Raw genomic sequence first — 19433 nt, 5'->3', positions numbered from 1 at the left:
ACTCATTAACAAGGCATTCAACTATTAAGTCAGAGTCAACTCCACTAAATATAAGAAAACGTAACTCTAACAACTGTACTCCCAGTGGCCAGTTTACACATTAACCAGAGAAAATGCACACTGTAGTCACAGACCTCCAGGCACACAGGATAGAAACAGCAATGCCTTCCATTTATTTAACATCTAGGACACTGCAGCATGTTTACATGTGGAGTGGGAGAGAACACAAATTCGTGCCTCTAGATCAGAAAACTGAAGGTCACAGAAGTTAAGTGACTTGACCACAGTCATATTGTTGGGAAAAGATAGATTAAGAATTCAGGCATCCCTATTAAATCTAAAACTTGCACCCGCAGATGCAAGATAAACTACTTACCTTTATTTGCCTTGCATTGGTTCAAATGAAGGTTTCTAAACCTTGCAGCCTGGTAGAGTTCCTGAACCTCCCTGAGTTTCTAAGTCCATAAAATCTGTATGTATGCTGAGCTCACCATATTGCTCAAAGCCTTAAAAATTACCATATTAGGAGTAAAGAACATAAATCAGCAAGCTGAAAATAAATGCATCTATCTCAACTTTTGTTATAGTTCTTCTTTGAAGAAACATTTGTATCCAAAGATTTTGGTCTATTTGCTGCAACAAGAGACATTTGGATTATGTCATTTATAAATAGGCAAGCTAAGACAGAGAATTAAGACAAAAAGGACAAGTGGCTCCAAATCCACTACTAAGGGAAAAGAAACCAATTTGGGAAAAAAAAGATCCAGAGCAAACATGTCAAGTAATTGGACTTAATGCATAATTTTGCCAAACCTCAGTTTGTCACTATTATGGTTTGTGTCCAGGTGTCTCCCCAAAGCCTCATGCAGTCATGGGTGGCTTTTGGAGTTTGTGATTGATTACTGTGTGTGTAGGTGCTGCATCCACATTGGGGCATGTAATTTGCATTCAGAGAGACAGAGAGAGAGAGAGAGAGAGAGAGAGAGAGAGAGAGAGAGAGAGAGACAGACAGACAGACAGACAGACAGACAGACAGACAGAGACAGAGACAGGCTAGCAAGGTGCCTGAGCTGCTACCACTCCCTTTGCTCTTTTACTCTCTGCTCTTTGCCGCTACCATGAATGGCTGCTGTTCTCTGCCTTGGAGCCAGCTGCGTATGGACTGAAACCTCCACTAACTGTGAGCTAAGTAAACCTTCCCTTCCTTCATTTTGGGTGTTGGGTATTTGTCCCAGCAATGAGAGAAGAGTAACTGAGACAGTCAAAATAAAGGTAAATTTTTGTTGAAGTCTTATTAAGTGATAGTCGTTGTGTTGCATTCAACTCATTGGTTCATTTAATCTTATCTTGAGCTATAACATAGATATTAGCACACCCACCTCATCTCAGGGAAATCATAGCATGCTTATATGTCAACATCAGGGATGCATTCCGAACAAGGTGTCAGTAGACAATTTTATCACTGTATGACCATGAGAGAATGTACTCACACAAAACCAGATGGTAAAAAAGAAAGAAAGAAAGAAAGAAAAAACCAGATGGTACACACCAAGGTAACCTGCACAGCATGCTATATAATAAGTACATGTGTAACATATCTAAACATAGACAAGATACAGAATATATGGTACAAAGATAACATACGGAAGATCTGTATAGGGTTCTTACTATGAATGAAGCTCACAGGACTGTCAGTTGCTCTAGCTGAGTGAGGGGTAGGTGAATGTGAAGGCCTAGGATGCTACTGGACACTGCTACAGATTTTATAAACACTGTACACTCAGGCTACACTAAACTTATAAGGCAAATTCTTTCTAATTATTGTTACTCTGAAGCCTGATTTGAAACTCTTTTGTTTTTTCATTCTCTTCTCTTTAAGATTAAAAAAAAAAAAATCTTTCTTCAATAATAAACTACCTGAGCTTACTATAACCTTTTTACCTTAAGTTTTGTTTTGTGTGTGTACAGTGTCTCACTACACAGCTCAGACTCATAGTGATCCTCCTGATTTCTGCCTCCCTAGTGCTGAGATTACAGGCATGTACCACCACGCCCAGACTCCATCGCCAGGTCAGTGCACCCGGGGATGGGGCCGGTGCGGCATGCAGTGAGTGCCAGGGATCGAACCCTGGCCCCTGCACTTACCTAAGCAAGTGCTTAGTCTGCTGAGCTATACCACTGTCCCTTACATTTTTACTTTATAAGTTTTTAATTTTATAATGTTTTAACTCCAGTAATAAAATACAAATACCGTACAGCTATACAAAAGATGTTTTTACATCTTTAGCCTGTAAAACCTTCTCTTTTAAATATCTTTCTTTTTAAAATTTTTGGTTAAAACTTGAGGCACAACACATTAGTTTAGGCACCATCAGTGTCAATGTCTTTCACTTCCACATCCTCTACATCTTGTAGGTCTACTGGAAGGTCTTCAGGACCAAGAGTATACATGGTAGTCATCCCTTATGATAGCAGTGCTTTTTTTTTTTTTTAAAATCCTTCCCTCAGGACCTGCTTGAAACTGTTCTACAAGTTTAATTTTTTTGTATGTAGGATGCATATACTCCCAAATAATGATGAAATAAATAGTAAATATATAAACCATTAATATGGTTGATTATCATTATCAAGTAAGTATTATTACTGTGCATAATTGTGTGTGTGCTCTATTTTGTATATTGACAGAGTGGTATGTCTGCTTATATTAGCATCCCCACAAACACACCGTCACTAGGCAATAGCAACTTTTTGGGCACTACAATCTTAGGGGATTATCCCCATACATGTGGTCCGTAAACAACCAAAACATTGTCATATGACACATGACACCTCCCCAAGTTAACATAGGAAGTGAATGGCCGAAACAAAATTCCTCTCTATGTTCTTCCTATGCCCAATGATAACAGAACAGTACAGTGACAATTTGGAAGTTAAGTTAAATCAGTAGATTGCTTACTATAGCTACAACAATATACTGTGTACAATCCCAAAGACTGCTCAAGGGAAAGATCATCCAATGACAAAGAAAATAAAGGCAAAGAATTTTCAATCTCAAACAGATTAGGCAGACTAATGTTCATAAAACAATGGACCCTAGGCAAACATCTACCTAAAGGCCATGTATCCTAACTTTTCAACATCAATTACTGTATGTCCTATTTAAGCTTTGAGTCTATCCGGTATAATATTGCAACAGTCCTTTTATCTTGACCTTTTCTTAAATCTTTTTCAAAGAAATTTAGACAAATAACAAAACCACAGATGTTGAATAAGTCTGTAATCGTTGTGGGGCAAAAGGCAAGGGGTCGTATCTTTGCACGCTGTTTGGGGACCCAGTGTTGACTGCACAACGGGAGATTTCATAAATTCCAGGGTTGGGCATGTTTCTAGTGGCAGCAGACTTAGCTTATATGAGAAGATTCAGGATTAGGTAATAACAACAAGGAAGCCAGCCAAGTTGCCACCCAGATATTACTTACCAGAGCAGCTGCAGTCCAGAAATGCTAACAAGCCAGTATCCGAGGAGGGGTCCAACCCCAGCTGCGAAACACTCAGAGTATTTTCTCATTTTTCTTTGCTCCAGAATCAGGAGCTACCATATGTGTCCTGCAGTGATTTCTCTCAGCTTGCCTTATATATAAAATCAAATTCGTATTTACTCCAAGACTGAACCTACAATTACTGCTTGCTACCAAAAGGGGGCAGTGGTGCCCAATAATGTCAGTATGTTTTCATTTATCTGTGCTCAGAGCAATCTTTCTTTTTTTTAAAAAAAATTAATATTTAAAAAAAACTGAAGCTTCAGGATAATTCATTTTAAAGCCTCAAGAAAAAATAGCCAGTCTCAAAAAACCAATGTTTATGTATAATTTAATACCATGTTATTGATCCATAACTAGTAGGACCCTTAAGTCTTTTCCCCAAGTCTCTGAACAGCCTAAAAGAGAAACCTTGAATCCTTTTTATTAACTTACTTTGAAGTTGATATTGCTAGGCTTTCACATAACTCTGGCTTTTATAATTTTTCTTATACTTACGTATTTTTGCCAATTCTGACTCAGCTGGGTGTGATTTGTTTTTTTTTTTTTTTATTTTTTACAATAATTGCTTTTAAAGAAATATCCTCACAAAGCTAAAGAAAAATCAAGCTAAGTTTGGTGACCAAACAGGACTCCCTAAATTCTCATTTAGACCACCTGACTTCCCATGTGACAGTGGGAATGTCTCCTGCTGATTAACCTTTGTGCCTTGTGGAATCATGAACATCAGATGCACCCATAAGAATATGTGATGGTGACATTATACAAGCAAGCCCCTGTTTCATTTTTAAGTATCAGAACTACTAGAAACTAGAAAGACTATAACTACTACTCTACCTATAAATATTCTATTATGTTTACAAAATGCTTTTATGATGCTATTAAGCTTACAATGTGCTTTTTTATTGCATCTTCATGGCTGCTATTTATTCATATAATAATTCTTAGTGCCTGTGGCATTATTCTTAATGCTGGATCTTCATGCTACACCAGGCTCCGAGAGGTTAAGTCACTTGTCTAGGTGCCCTGGTTGGCCAGGGCTCTGGATGCAGTGGTTTCCTAATTCCTAGTCCTTCCATCAAAACAGATCTGCCCTGGTCTTTATCAGTCCCTCATGACCACATAGTATGACAGACCAATTTCAACTGTGATGTGTTAATCATTGCAAATGGCTTTATATGTTCTACTTTCCAAATACTAAGAATATTCTAATCTAAGCTTTTAGTGCTTTTCAAATAAGGACAGTAATAGCACAGGGAGATTGAACAAAGATTTGGTGAGATAAGATAGGAGAAGACACAGGAGTTTGAATTCCTTCAAGTTATGCACACAGTAGCTGCCTGACCAGTCTCTCAAGAAGAGTTAGGGCCACACCTACCTCCTTCGTGAGACCCAGTGGCAAGACTGGAGTCAAGCAAAGAGGCTGTCACTTCTACTTTTGACAATGCTCTGTCATCCACTCCCCCCACGCCCTGTGCAGAGCCTACCTTCTCATTAATTCCACTTTTCTGGGAAAGAAATGGTGCCCTCTCACACCCCATTCAGTTTTACCTGAATATCCACAGTCTCTGTAACTAGCGCAAAGCAGAGGGTGAGACCAAATGATTCCAGCAGTTGTTGGATCCAAACTAAAAGAAAATCGCTGCCCTCAAATCATCAAAGAAAGTGCCCCTCCCACCTTGCTTTGGAGGGAATTAATAGGAAATTTTCCTGCCTCTGCATAATGAACAAATTTGTTCAGCGTTCCTATCCTGAGGCAAACTTTCATCCCTCTTGAAACCACCCTAGCTATCAAGGCCCCAGGCCTCTGGCAGCTCCACTGAGACACTCACGGTGTAGCCACAGAAAGGGAAGGTGAGCCTGGGCAGAGGTCAGGAAAATTCAGGCTAAACATGAAAATTCAGGAAAGCTGGGTAATAGGGCTAAATTCCTCCACATTTCGCAGTTCACATTATCTGCCATTAGGAAATAATCACTAGGGTTCCTAAGCATCAGCTGTTTCTCAGAATCAAGATTTTATATCTTTTTTTTAAAGAATACAGAATAGTGATAGAAATAATACAAGATTTCACTAAAGAAAGTAATAGGAATTCAATCATGATTGCTATATCACATGATGCCATCTTCAAATTACTTATCAGATTATCAGATATAAACGTGTAAGATTCATTTAGAGAAAAAACAAAGCAAAACAAATAAATAACAAAGAAGTTGTAGGAAATTCAAGAGAAAAAAATCAGAGTTAAAAAATAAAAAAAGTTTTAAGCATTAACTGCTCCTCTCAAAAGGCCAGCAGAAATTGACCATCCGATTACTCAAGCTATCCTGCATATCTACTTAAATATATCTTTTTCCCTTCTTTCATTTGTCCTTTTCCTCATCCCAGTTTTTTCTTCTTATTGAACAATTCAAGATGTTACATCTGGCAGCCTCTAAGGCCTCCCCAGCCTTCTTCAGGACAACACAAGACACACATGCAAAGTGACATTCATGGCCTGCTTTGGAGGAACTAGGTGGGGATTAGGAACCTCCAATACAGTTTGGGGCAACCAGCCAAGTCACTCAGCCACTTCAGATCCTCTTGCCCAACTTTAAGAGGCCCGAGGAAATCAATGTTGTGGTGACCAGCAAACATTTAATCCTTGCAGCCCATTGCTCAAGGTCTGTTAAAGATGTCTCCTCCTCAGCTCAGCCAACCCACTGACCCAACAATCAAGATAGCCCCGGCTGCCTGCAAGCTGTCCCTACCCCCACCCCCAGCCAACTGCTATCCTCTTCTCCTCTCAAAGATAAACTAGTTCTCTGACTAAAAATGGCTTAGATTCTGACTCTAAAACTCACTTAGCTGCCCCTTTTCAAAAACAACCATGAATTTCTTGAGGAAGGAGCAGCCTTCTGGCCTGCCCTTGCCATTGCATCCTCTCCTTCACTCTTCATCCAGAGCTAGACGGGGCCTAGATCACCTGCCACAGTCACCTCCCACTGCTTGGTTCAAGTGGAAATTTCTGTACTTCTGCCTCCTGTTACTAAAGCAGAATCCCTGATTCTCTGAGTCCCAGAATTGACAGGTTAAAGCAGCTCCAAGGTGATGGTTAGGTCCAGTTACCAAGACTAGACAGATTGGAAAGGCTGTGGCTTAATCTAGTCCCTTCCTTTCACAGAAAACAGGACCATGAGAGGGCCTTTCCAACAAGGTTGCACAATGGCGTTAAGGTGCCCACCAAACCCTGCCCTCGTGGGCCGGCCGGCCTCACTCACCCGCTTGTAGACGTCCTCCCGGCTGGCCTCATACTTCTGCTGCATGCGCTCCTCCAGGAAGTAGATGCGCAGCTTGAGGCTGAAGTTCTCCTTCTTCAGGTCATTGAGGTGCTGGGACAGAGTGCGATATCCATTAGACATGGTGGGCAACCCATGGGGAAGAGCATGCCCGGTCGCGCTCACCCCAGGAACGCAGCAGTGGGGCTGCACCGTGGCATGGAGCGGCTGAGGCTGCGACCCAGAGCCTGCTACAGCGGCAGCATCTCCCCTGTTGGCGCTCTCTCTCTGGGACCTGGGACTGGGCTCCCGCTCTGGGTGCTGGAGCCTAGTGCACTTTCCTTTTTTACCTCAGGGAGATATTTGCGGAATCCCTGCCGGGGAACAGGCTGTGTGAAGCGCACAAGTGGTGTAATCTGACTCCAGGCCCCACTGGGCTGTCACACTCCAGGAGCCTCCAGGCCCAAGCACAGCAGTTAACAGCTTCTCAGAAAAGAGGGACTGACCCCTGGCCACTTCCAGGAAATGGGGCAGGGTGGGTCATTCCAGGTGACAGAAGAGAGGGAAATAAAGGGTTGGGGAAGGGGTGGGAGGTACTGAAGCTCGGGGTGGTGGATAGGGACAACAAAACCCAAAGGAAACTGAGCAGAGAAATACAGTTGCTGAGGCATCTAAGAGCAGGCACAGACACAACGGCCCACACAGGGCGACCAGATGTCTGCCTTCTCTCTGTCAGGTGCAACAGAGCTGCTAACCAGGGGAGTCTCTATTAATTCCCTTTGGTGATCCAGAGCACTCCTCTGATCAGTTCCTTCCAGGTTTTTTTTTTTTTTTTGTTTTGTTTTTTTTAAATTTTAGAGGTAGTTTATAGGAATGGCTTTTATCCTGTGCCTCCTCCCATGCAGACTACTGTCACCCTCAAAAAAAAAAAAAAAAAAAAAAAAAAAAAAAATGCAAATCCTAGCTGAGTGGAACCTTTGCAAACTACACCAATTACAACATCTCACAGAGGCAAGGCAGAGGGTGCCTGCCTCCAGGGCAAGATGGGAGGAGAAGGTGTGGGAGGATCAGAGGGAGGGAGCCGGCATCCTTCTGGAGCCTGGAGACTCCGCCAGCCACTGGGTCTTAGCCCTGGCACCTGCTAAGTGGAGCCAGGCACTCGTCACCAGATCCTGTTCATAAAGCAATTTAAGATCCTTGAGTGACAGCTGCAACTTTAGCAGGAAGTATTATTTATACCACATCACATGGGACACTGAAGGTGACTCTGAGACAGCCCTGCAGCGCAGATGACAAACACACTTCAGGAGTCCCAGGTTGGAAAAATTAGTGTGAACCACCAAAGTAGGGGAAAGTTTAAAATGTTACGTGGAAGGTAAGCACTCTCTCCCCCAATCTACCTGCTTTTCCTTTTTCCATTTTTTTTCAAACCTTTATAATGATTCTAGTCAACACTTCCTAGTACTTACCAGGTAGAACATCGCACAGAGGATTAAAAAAACAACCCCAGCCCTCCAAGAGGTGAGGGGCCATACAGCTGTCCACCCCATATTAAGATGTGTTTCACACTACTAATCTTTTTTACATTTTATAGTGCAGTCCAGAGTGTGCATGCATGCGCGCGCGCGCGCGCGCACACACACACACACACACACACACACACACACACACACCCCTGAAACAACCATTTAACAAAGTAATGGTTACTTCCATTCTGTGTGACATATTCTGGTCCATTTCTCTTTCTGGGAGTAATGGGCCTACTTGACTGATACATTTCATGTTCCTGCAGTGTGAGGAACAGGGGGTCCGAAGGAACCCAGATGAACAAGTGATCAAATCCTAGCAGGGGGGCCGGCCAAATAGCTCAGCAGATTAAAGCACCTGCAAGCAGGCACAGGGGCCAAGGGCTCCATCTCCAGGCCTGCTGTGCCAGCCCCACCCCGGGGCGCACTGAGATGGCATTTGAGACTGGGCATGGTGGCGCATGCCTGTCATCCCAGCTCTTGGGAGGCTGTAAACAGGAGAATCACTATGAGTCTGATCTGGTAGTGAGACCCTGAACAACCTGTAGACGCTTCCCTAAAAAACAAAAACAAAAAAAAAAAAAAAAAAAAGAAATCCTAATAGGGCAATATCAGAGCAAGCATCAGTAGCACGTGAATGAAAGATAGAAAGTTTGAGTGAAACATGAGGCCTTAGGGAGGCAGAATTAGAACCGTGGCTGCTTCCACGTAGATTCAAATTGCAGCTAGGAAACACATTTCTTCCCTTACACAGTCGATAACTTAAGCCAAAGTATTCCCCAATTTTAAAGACAAATCCACATATTTAAAGTGCATTTACCTATCTCCAGCTACGTTTTACATTTAGAATAAATGAATACTATTTAAGCTTAGAGGGAGTGGTAAGAAAAATCTAAATTGAAACTCAAATAATACTCCTTTGAGCCTGAGTTACAGTGCTCATCTGTGGTTCTAACTACTCAGGAGGCTGAGACAGGAGGATCTCTTGAGCCCAGGAGTTTGAGATCAGTCTAAGCAACACAGTGACAACTTATCTGAAATAAATATAAAAATATAAATAAAAAGCCTTTTCTGCTTTCAGTTCTGTTATTAAATATCTGTGTGCCCTGGAGGTATATATCTTTGAAGGCCTAACTGTACTCATTTACATAATGAAATAGTTAAAAAGAGGATAATTTTAAGGCTCCTTCCTGGTTAAAGTTTTAGAAGGATAACCCAGTTATTATCATTTCCATCTGGTGCAAGGCGGAGCCAGTAGGCTACATCCTAGATCAGGGTTTACTCATGCCTTGCTTGACTTTTTTGATTCCTGTATCATGTCAGAGAATTTAACAAAGATTTTGGGGAAACAAAACTGCATAAGAATGCAAGATATTCTCATCCAACTTAGATTTCTCTATACATTTACGCCTCTTCTATGCTTACGCTACCTTGTCCTTGTTCCATCTCTCTGTCCCCTTTTCTGTGTTTTTTTAAACCAGTTTTTTAAAGTCAGCTTTTAATGATGATAAGTGCTTAACCTTCTGCATGCTTTTCACGGTCTCTCTTAGAGCTTTTACTCACTTTTCTGCACTGTAACTTTTACCTACGAAAAAACCCCCAAGTCTCTAAGATTAGCGTGCTCACCTAAGGTCTGTCTCTATATGTCCAATTCTTTACTAGAAAGCTCAACTTGAATGTCCCATCCTCACAAACATCATAGCAAACACTTCTATAATAATTTCTATCCCATCTTCTCCCTGACTGGTTTCCTGGCTTCCATCCTTTTCCCCCTGCAGTCTGTTCTGAGCACCAGAGTGTCCCTGTTAAAAGCTGTGAGGTGGCTGGCCAGATAGCTCAGCAGATTAAAGTGCCTGTTTAGGCAGACACAGGGACTGGGGTTTGATTCCCAGTGTTGAGACTGAGATTAAGACTGGGCATGGTGGTGCACGCCTGTAATCCCAGTGCTTGGGAGGCTGAAAACAGGAGAATCACTATGAGTCTGATCTGTGTATGTAGACCCTGTACTAAATATATTTTTTAGAAGAAGAAGAAGAAGAAGAAGAAGAAGAAGAAGAAGAAGAAGAAGAAGAAGAAGAAGAAGAAGAAGAAGAAGAAGGTGGTAAGCTGTGAGGTTTCCCCTCTGCTCGGGACTCATTGTCTGAGAGCGAAAGGCTATGTGGCTCCTCAGCCCATAAGGTCAAGGCCCTACATGACAGGAGCCTCTCTCCTCCCTGCCCCCCGCCCCATGACCTCTGCACTCTTCCCCTGCTGCTGAGTATTTCCTGTACTCTGTTCCAGCCACACTGAGCCCCTTTGTTCTTTCTTTAAGACAATAAGGACCTATAAGTACAGTCTGCTCCCTCTACATACAGCTGAAGAATTTTCTTACTCACCTTCATTTTTAAAAATTTTTACTTCTTAGTGCATTTGCAGTACATAATGATTACATTCAACAGGAGAAGTTGGTTCTTGTACATGACACATCTTAATTTTTGTATGCCCTTGCCTTCCTCCTTGCTCCAATGTCAGCTTCTCAGTGAAGGGATCACTCTACCTGAAGGTGTAACCTACCCACTGCCTCAACTCAGTCATCCATATCCCCTTCATGGGGCTTTCTTTTCTGTATCACTGCTGGGGCGCGTGTCCAGGTGTCCCTGCAAAGCCTCACGTGGTCATAGGTGAGGCTGGAGCTGCAGTGTACGATGCTGAGATTATGTACGTGATGCTGGGATCAAGAGTGTGTATGACTGAATTAGCCCACTGACTGGTTTGACATAATTCTGGGTAGGATTAAGGGTACCCTAAGGGCAGGTAGCCTGCATGGAGCATAGGGGACAGAAAGAATGTCATCGCTCAGTGCTTGCTGCTTGCTGCTTTGCTGCCTTCTTCCTCCCTTGAACTGCTTCTCTTCTGCCACGCCCCTCGCCATGGCAACTGCCTTGGAGGCAACAACCATGGACTGGAGCCTCTATTGACTTTGAGCTGTGCAGCCCTTTCCTCCCTTAACTCTGTGTGTTGGGTATACTGTCTCAGCAATGGAAAAAGTAACTAAGATGTCACTATTGCCTTCTAAAATACCATTTTCTATTCATTTTTTTGTTTCTTGTCTGTCTCTCCCCATTAGCATGTGAACTCCATGAGAAAGCTGTCATTCGCACTATTTTCTTCAGTGCTTTGTCACTTTGTCATTGTTAAGACCACCCAGTATTAATAGCGGTCTCCAGTACATAAGTGTTCATTAAATGTTTGTTGGATACTTAACCTGCTGACTCCTTTGCCCTTCTTGGATTTAATTATAATAAAAATCATCTGAATATGAGATTAGGTAGATGTTTTAGGATAAAGAGTTTACCTAAAAACATTCCATCTTATAAAAATTTTATAAATAAAATATTCTATCAAACTAATTTTAACATAGAATCTAGACTGAATTCTGCACAAATGTGGAATAATACATGAAAAATTACACTCAAAAAATAATATGAACTGTACAAATAGCAAATATTATAGAAATTATGGAGGAGCGGTCATCTGAGAAAACTCCACAGAGTACTGGCCCTGTAGCTGCGCTAAGACAAGCTGGGAGGAAGAACACAGAGTGGTTCAGGTGGGTGGAACACAACTGAGGTGCAGAGGACCAACTGTGCTGAGGCAGGGGCAAGCAGCCTCTTGAAATCAAAGAGCTGGGATGATGGGACCTGAAGAAGCGTATTAGGGAGATCCTGAAAGTCAGAAAGAGAGGACTCGGATCTATTTTCTGAAGGCAGATTATGGCTATCAACATGGACAGAGGTAAGGGAGGCCAGGACTGCCTCTGAGCACGGCCACACTGTTTCTACTGCTTATCTTTTGCCCTGAGTATAAGCTTTCTAGCTCTACATTGCCCAGGGGATAAAATACTTCAGATTCTCGAGCTTCTACCAGAAGGGCCAGTGCTTCTACCTCTCTTCCTTTTTTCCTCAGCACATGTCAAATCTTTATTCTCCTCTCAAAATGTTTTCCTCCAAACATTAATGGCTCTCCCTTGGTCCTCCCTTAATTGCTTTCCACCTCTTCCATAATGTATGAGACCAGACTGGAAATAAGATTGCAATAATGACTCAATCAATGCCAACAATAGTACGAGGATTACAACCCAGCTGTTGTATGTCATGCTACATTAACATAACCAACTGTCAAGTCAGCCTTTAAAAACCTAGCTTGACATTTTCTTAATCATATTCAGACCCCCCTCATAGCTCCTACAATAGTTATTAAAAACATATTAATCTGTTACCAATCTCTCACAAAAATGAAGTTCCACTCCACTAGACATGATTAACCATCTTAATAGACACATTCTTTTCAAATATAATAAAATTTGCACAATTTAAACCCTGCTAATTTGACATCTGATAATTCATACCTTTGTAGTTAGTCCTTGATATAACAATATTTTGAGTAAGTTGGCACAGTAAACAAGGAAGCAGAAAAGTGTTTTAAGCACACCTTGATATTTTATTTACAGACAATGAATATGATTACATTATGCACATTTGTCTTGGTGCAGGAGTGTGAAGTTCTGGAAAGTGCCATAGGTTTTGGACCCAGGGGCTGAAGTTCAAGTCCCAGCCCTGCCGTTTTCTAATTCTGTGTTTTGGGAACAATTACAAAATAACATGGAAAAGTCAGGGATCCAGAGAGGCAATCAAGCGAGCCAGTCTTATTTGTAATGCTTTTGTTTTTCCATCTCAGGCAAACAGAGTGGAAATAATTCTTGTTAACATTTGGATATTAGATGCATGGACAAATATTTTATGATTTTTTATATCCTTGTTGTTTTGTGAAATAGTTCATGATTTTATACATTATTTTATTTGGAAAGAAATAAGGAATTATTAAGAGGAAACTATCAATTAGAGATAAGGGTACATTTTCTAAAGCATTCCTTTTTTTTTTTAATTTATTTATTTATGTGTGTGTGTGTGTGTGTGTGTGTGTGGCCAGCTCAGCCCACCAGGGGCGGGGCTGGCTGGCATGTGGTGCTGGGGGATTGAACCGCGGTCCCTGTGCTTTGCTAAGCTTGTTCTAAGTAGGTGCTTTAGACCACTGAGCCATCTCACCAGCCCTCTAAAGCATTCTTTAGTAGGGATTTAATTTATGTGCTGTACTTGTATATTCATGCACCAAATTTTTAGTGAGATTTAGATTACAAAAGAGAATAAATTTCTATGCTTAAAAGTCTTCACACATTTGTTGGAGAGGACTTTTAAGATCTTTGGTCATCCTGAAATTCTGCTTGAATCATATTTCCTCATAGAAACAACCCTGCTGTTGGGATTTGGGTCAAAAATGCCCTCCCCCAAAGGCTCATGCATTCAGAGATGAAGCTTTCAGAAGCTGGTCCTACCCTGGGGCACCAACCTTAGCAAGAAGTTCATAGCTAAATGTGCTGTCGGGGGGTGGGGCCTTGTTGGAAGTAGTAGTTTTAAGGGGCAAAGCCTAGAAGAGTATGTTGTCATCCCTAGCCCCTTCCTCTCTCTGGCTCTTTCTCTTTTTCTCTGCTTCCTAGAAGGATTTCTTTGGCCACATTCTCCCACCACAGTAATTCTGCCTTGGAGGAAGCCTGGGAACTTAAAGCCCTGAAGCGTTGAGCCAAATTAAACCTCGCCTCCTATAGGCTGTGGGAGTCAGGTATTTCATCCCAGTTATGGAAAGGTGAATAATACACTTCTCAAAGGTAGTCTCCAATGTGAAGGGTGACATTGTAAAGGAATCTCAGAATATCCACAAGCTGAGCCTGGGAGATAGCTCAGCAGCACAGTGCCTGCCTGACAAGTACAAGGCCATGAGTTTGATTCCTTGACCAGAAAACAAACAAAGAAAAAAAAAGAATATCCACAAGCTTTCTTGTATTCCTAAAATGTTAAACAGAGAGTTACCAGATGACCCAACAATTCCTCTCTCAACTATATACCCAAGAAAATTAAAAACATATGGCTGGGGGCTGGGGAGATGGCTCAGTGGAATAAGCGCTTCCCTGGCAAGCACAAGGGCCTGAGTTCAATCCCCAGTTCCGAAAAAAAAAAAACCATATGGCTGATCAAAATTTGAACATAAAATATTCATAGTGCATTATGTATGACAGCCAAGCAATGGAAATCTCCCAAATATTCTTAAACTATTGAATTAATCAATACAACTTAATATAATGTATCCAAATCAACCATAAAAAGGAATTAAATACTATCATGGAGCATGAACCCTGGAAACATGCACATGTGAAAAAATGCCCTAGAGGTCACATATGGTATAATTTCACTTACATGAATGCTGGGCCTAAAAAAGACTAGATTAGTGATTTCCAGGGGCTGAGAGAAGTGAAATAGAGTGTGACTTCTGATGAGTACTGGGTGCTGGGGAGATAGCTCAGTGGCACAAGTGCCTGTCTGGTGAGCGCAAGGTCCCAGGTTTGATCCCCAGTAACACAAAAAAGGAAATTCTCAAATTACACAGTGGTGGCAGTTGTAGAACTCTGTCAATTCTGTACTATAAAAGAGTGAATTGCATGGTGTTATATAAATTATACTTCAATACATCTGTTACTTTGCAAAGAAAAACTGAAAAAAATCCATCACCCAATCCTTTGCCTTTTACAAAGGGGTGTGTGTGTGTGTGTGTGTGTGTGTGTGTGATATTCAGTTATAGGGTTATAGTTAAATTCAGTTCAATGTAGTTAAAGACAAATGACTTAGCTGGGCATGGTGGCACATGTCTGCAATCCTAGCAGTTGAAAATCAGAGGCAGAAGGATTGCTGTGAGTTCAGGGCTAGCCTGGACTACATAATGAGGCCCTGACTCAAACAAACCAATCCCTCCCGACAAAAGACAAATGGCTTAGAACTGATCATTTGTATATGTTTCATATGTTAATTGTATTTAAATTATGGAACCCTGCTGGAAAGGCACATAGAGTATCTTCTAAGTGGTTTTCACTAATGAGTATGCATAGATTATTATATTTTATCAAAAGGTAACCCTTTGTTAAAGTCCTCAAATAAAACAGATTGAAACATATGATCCATTCTATGTTATGTTGTTTTTTGTATTTTTTGTATTTTAGGGAAGGGTCTACAGGGTGTGCAGGGTCTCACTACTAGATCAGACTCGTAGTGATCTGCCTCTTCACAGCCTCTCAAGAGCTGGGATTATAGGTGCACAGCACACCCCAGGGGTGAGGCCAGCATGGCAGGCTTGGGGATCACACCCCCGGCCCCCTCACCTGCTTGCTGGCACTTTAATCCACTGAGCTATTTGGCCAGCCCTCCATTCTATGTTTTGACATAAGAAGAAAGTATACCAATTATGCTGCCCTAATGAATATATATCATGCTTATGCACCACATTCTAACAAGAAAAATGCAATGAAAATTAATCAGTTTGGTCTTCTCCTCATCAACACTTTCACCTCAACACAGGGTTCTGCCTGGTGTCACAGGGTCAACTACTGATTTCTGCCTAAGAAAGACCTTGACTGGTACAAAGATCTGATCTTCCCTTTGGGATTATACAACACACTAATTTTTAAAACTTCCTCTTAAAACTCTTTATTTTTTTGAAATTGCTATATAATTCCTGATGTTCTATATTCTTTTCAATATAAAATTACTGCTGTCATCCCATTTTCTCTCCTAAAACTCAATAGCACACCAATAACTATCCTCCACAGTGTTTTCTTGAAATAATGGATATGGTGAGGGAAAATCTGACAACAGGTTGACAAATAAACTCTATCTTAGGCAGGCTCAGCTTGTACATAAAAAAATAAAGTCTGATGATGAGACTGCAGTCTTCCCCCTCTCAGACACTCACCCACACCAGCCTCTTTCCTGGAATAACAAAATGTGGTCATCGTCATCACGCTGGAGCCCGCTTAACTATAAAAAACAAAACACAAGTAACAGCTATCCTGGTCACCAAAAATAGATGGCCCAGCATGAAACAGCACTACCAGAGACAAGGACATGAGCGGTGTGGCAGAAAGGACAGTTGAGCCACAACTGGGAGCTTAGGCTTCAAATGGATTCTTGACCAGTTTGGCCAGTCAATAACCATCAGGACTTGGTGTTGGTTCAATTCAGAAAGATCAGTTGCTGAGTAGAAATTGGGAGAAAATGGCAGTAGATGACCTCAACTTTTGCCTAAGATTTGCAGAAATCCTTTCTCCATCCTTCTCCAGGAGGGAAGGCAGCTTTGAAGGATGCTGCTGGTGCAGGACTCTGTGTAGATAACAACATTAACATGGAATGTCACTCCTCTTCACTGCTCATCCAACTCTGACGTCAGCCCCAACTCCCCTTAAGTAATTAGCTCAGATACATCTCACTAAAGGAAGCCTGAGGGACCCTAAAGCCTGCTCCAGGGCCCCCTCCTGAGTTCTTCCACCCCACTGTGTACCTAGTCTGCAGTCCTTATCGTGATATACTGTGTTTATCTGTTGAACTATCTCCCCAATTAGATTTACAGTTCTTAAAGAGCAAGAAACATTCCTTACATTTCTTCCAAAATGAGTATCATTTCACTGGTTTTTTTTGACTGGTGTGTTGTGGTTTAATGATTATAAAAGTACTATTTGTATTTACTCCAGTTGTTCTCATCCTCAGTATACAGCATAATCGAGCAGCTTCCTAACAAAAAAAACTTGACATCACTCATTGTAAACAACAGATTCCACTGGGGCTCTCTCACCCCATGCTGTGTACTGTAGCATTTGTACATAATGAAACAAGAGAATGGAAGAAAACACAACAGAAAGGAAGGAGAAAAAAATGGCATGGCAACTAAACACCAAGTGCTCTGCTAATTACTACATCTAGCACGGAGAAAAAATCCTGTGTTCACTTTGGTGGAGCTCAGATTCTAACAGAAGAGACTGCCTTTGAGCAAATACAGTGGAGCCGTAAGTTACAACCGGCTATACATAACTTGGGTTATGATCAAAACTTTAGTTTTAACTTACAACCAAAGTCAAACAATGACCTGAATGCTGGCTCTTGTGCTTTCAGATGTTCTCAGATTTAACCCTTAGAAAATTCTGGAAGGATCATTACAACGTCCTTTCCTGTAAGGGTTTGAGAAATCCTGGGCCAATGCCTCTCTAAGAGCCCTGAGTTCTGTCTGCATATAGAAGAGAGACTTTGAAAGCTGTGTAGAGGAGTTTGAGCCTTCAACTGACAGCCTGAGTTACAACATGAAGAAGGAAATCATTCAGCCACAATCTTATTGTTTTATTGTGCAATCTTAACTTGGTTTACACGGGCATCCTCGGACATCCTCCCATCGTCTTGTTATAGTGCTCTAGTGTTCTGTCTTACAGCGCGTCCTACTTGAAATCATCTTTACCTTGACAGATAATCACATTATTTCAAATATTTGATTAATATGCAGAATGTTTGTTCTTTTTTGTGACATTACAGCTATCAGCTGCTTCAAGATGAAGTTGGATATCTTTTTCCCATCCGCTGCCTACAGAAATAGATGGTGGTGGGGCCGGGGAGATAGCTCAGTGGAATAAGTGCTTCCCTGGCAAGTGCAAGCACCTGAGTTCAATCCCCGGTTCCACCAAAAAAAAAGAAATAGATGGTTAATGTGACCCTTATATATTATGAGACAGGGATGGCACAAAAGTTGCTGCTCATACTCTGAGTAAAGAATGGGAGGCATACATGGTCCAAATCTGTGGTGAGAATAACAAAGCTCTCTCAAAGCAGGCAGTTTTGTCTCATGGTCCTGGCCGCCTGCTACTGAGTCAGGGGTGTTTCTGTTAGAAAGAGAGTTGGGGTTGTGTGGTAGCTGTCATGCTGAGCATTCTCAAGTTTGCTATTGTGAAAAATGGAGAAACCCTTACTGGGCTGACTGTAAACATGGTACCTTAGTATCTGGGGCCCCAAAGAGCTAGCAGAACCTACAAACATTCCAGTTTCTCTAAAGAAGATGACATCTGTCCAGATGTTGTCAGAAAGCCCTTGACAGTCATGTTTGGAATGCCTGTCATTCTGGTCTTCTAAATACGTACTGCTTGTCATGACATACCAATTATGGCCAGACTGTATCTCAAGTAAATGTTTATTTTTTAAAAAAAGTAATAAATGAAAAAAGAAACGAGAAGAAAAAAAGAAAGCCCTTAACAAAGAAGAAACTTCGAATCAGAGCACCCAAGATTCAGCATCTTATGATTCTATGTGTCCTATAACACAAGTGCATGTGTATGGCCCAGAGAAACAGAGTACTAAGAAAATAAGGTAGTGGCAGCAGAACATGCTAAACTGTTGGCCCAGAGAAAAACACCAAGACAGATGCAACAAGAAATGTAGGCTGTCCTTTCTGAAAGCTTCTAATTCTAAACATCTGAATCCAGTCAAGCATAAAAAAATTAAGAATAAACAGTAAGATTAGAATTAACAAATAAGTGCTGAAATAAGCTTTCTACTTGAATATAAATCTTTGCATTATCCATCCTGATCATTGTAGGCCTAACAGCTAGACACAGGATTCACTCATATATGGTGTGGGTGAGTGGAATAACCCACAAGGAAATAAGAGGATTATCTGTCAAGCCAAAGCATGATAAAACTGTGACTAGAAGGTAGGCTCTAGAAAGAGTATATTGATATTCAAATCTAGCTCAAGCATTTTCTAGCAATTACTAGCTTTTTCCCTGCTTTGGCATCACTTTCTGTACAAATGAAGAAAAGAAATCATAGCAACCTCATTTTCATGGGAAGGGAATAAAATAATACAGTCAAGCACATTCATAAAGCATATAGCGAGTATTCAATAAATGTTAATTGGGGGGCCAGGGAGATAGCTCAGTGGAATAAGCACTTCCCTGGCAAGCGCAAGGGCCTGAGTTCAGTCCCCAGTTCCACCAAAAAAAAAAAAAAAAAAATTATTTGGACCAAAAAAAAAAAAAAAGTTAATTGGTATCTTTTCTTTGTTACTAACAGGTCATAAAATGTCCACTGAAAGACCACGCACATGACCCCAGGTCTGTACTGAGTTTGTGGTTTTTTATTGATGTTTTCTGAAAAAAAGTAGGGAAAACAGTAGAAGACCTTATGTCAATATTCTCTAAGGGACAAACTCTGCTGCT

The 19433-nt window shown here is 41.3% G+C and overlaps 1 protein-coding gene across 1 annotated transcript in view; it reads right to left on the bottom strand.

The window, feature by feature from the left end:
* The window catches only part of LOC101588206 (myomegalin), a 188613-nt gene that overhangs the window by 134828 nt on the left and 34352 nt on the right, over positions 1–19433 (bottom strand). The window contains exon 4 of the mRNA XM_023706474.1: positions 6798–6908. Coding sequence (XP_023562242.1) covers positions 6798–6908 — 111 coding nt within the window. The remainder of the gene's footprint in view (positions 1–6797; positions 6909–19433) is intronic.

Source organism: Octodon degus, unplaced genomic scaffold (assembly GCF_000260255.1).
Source record: "Octodon degus isolate 3935 unplaced genomic scaffold, OctDeg1.0 scaffold00257, whole genome shotgun sequence".
NCBI lineage: Eukaryota > Metazoa > Chordata > Mammalia > Rodentia > Octodontidae > Octodon > Octodon degus.
Note: the sequence above shows the minus strand (reverse complement) of the source record. Positions and strands in the feature narration are given on the sequence as shown.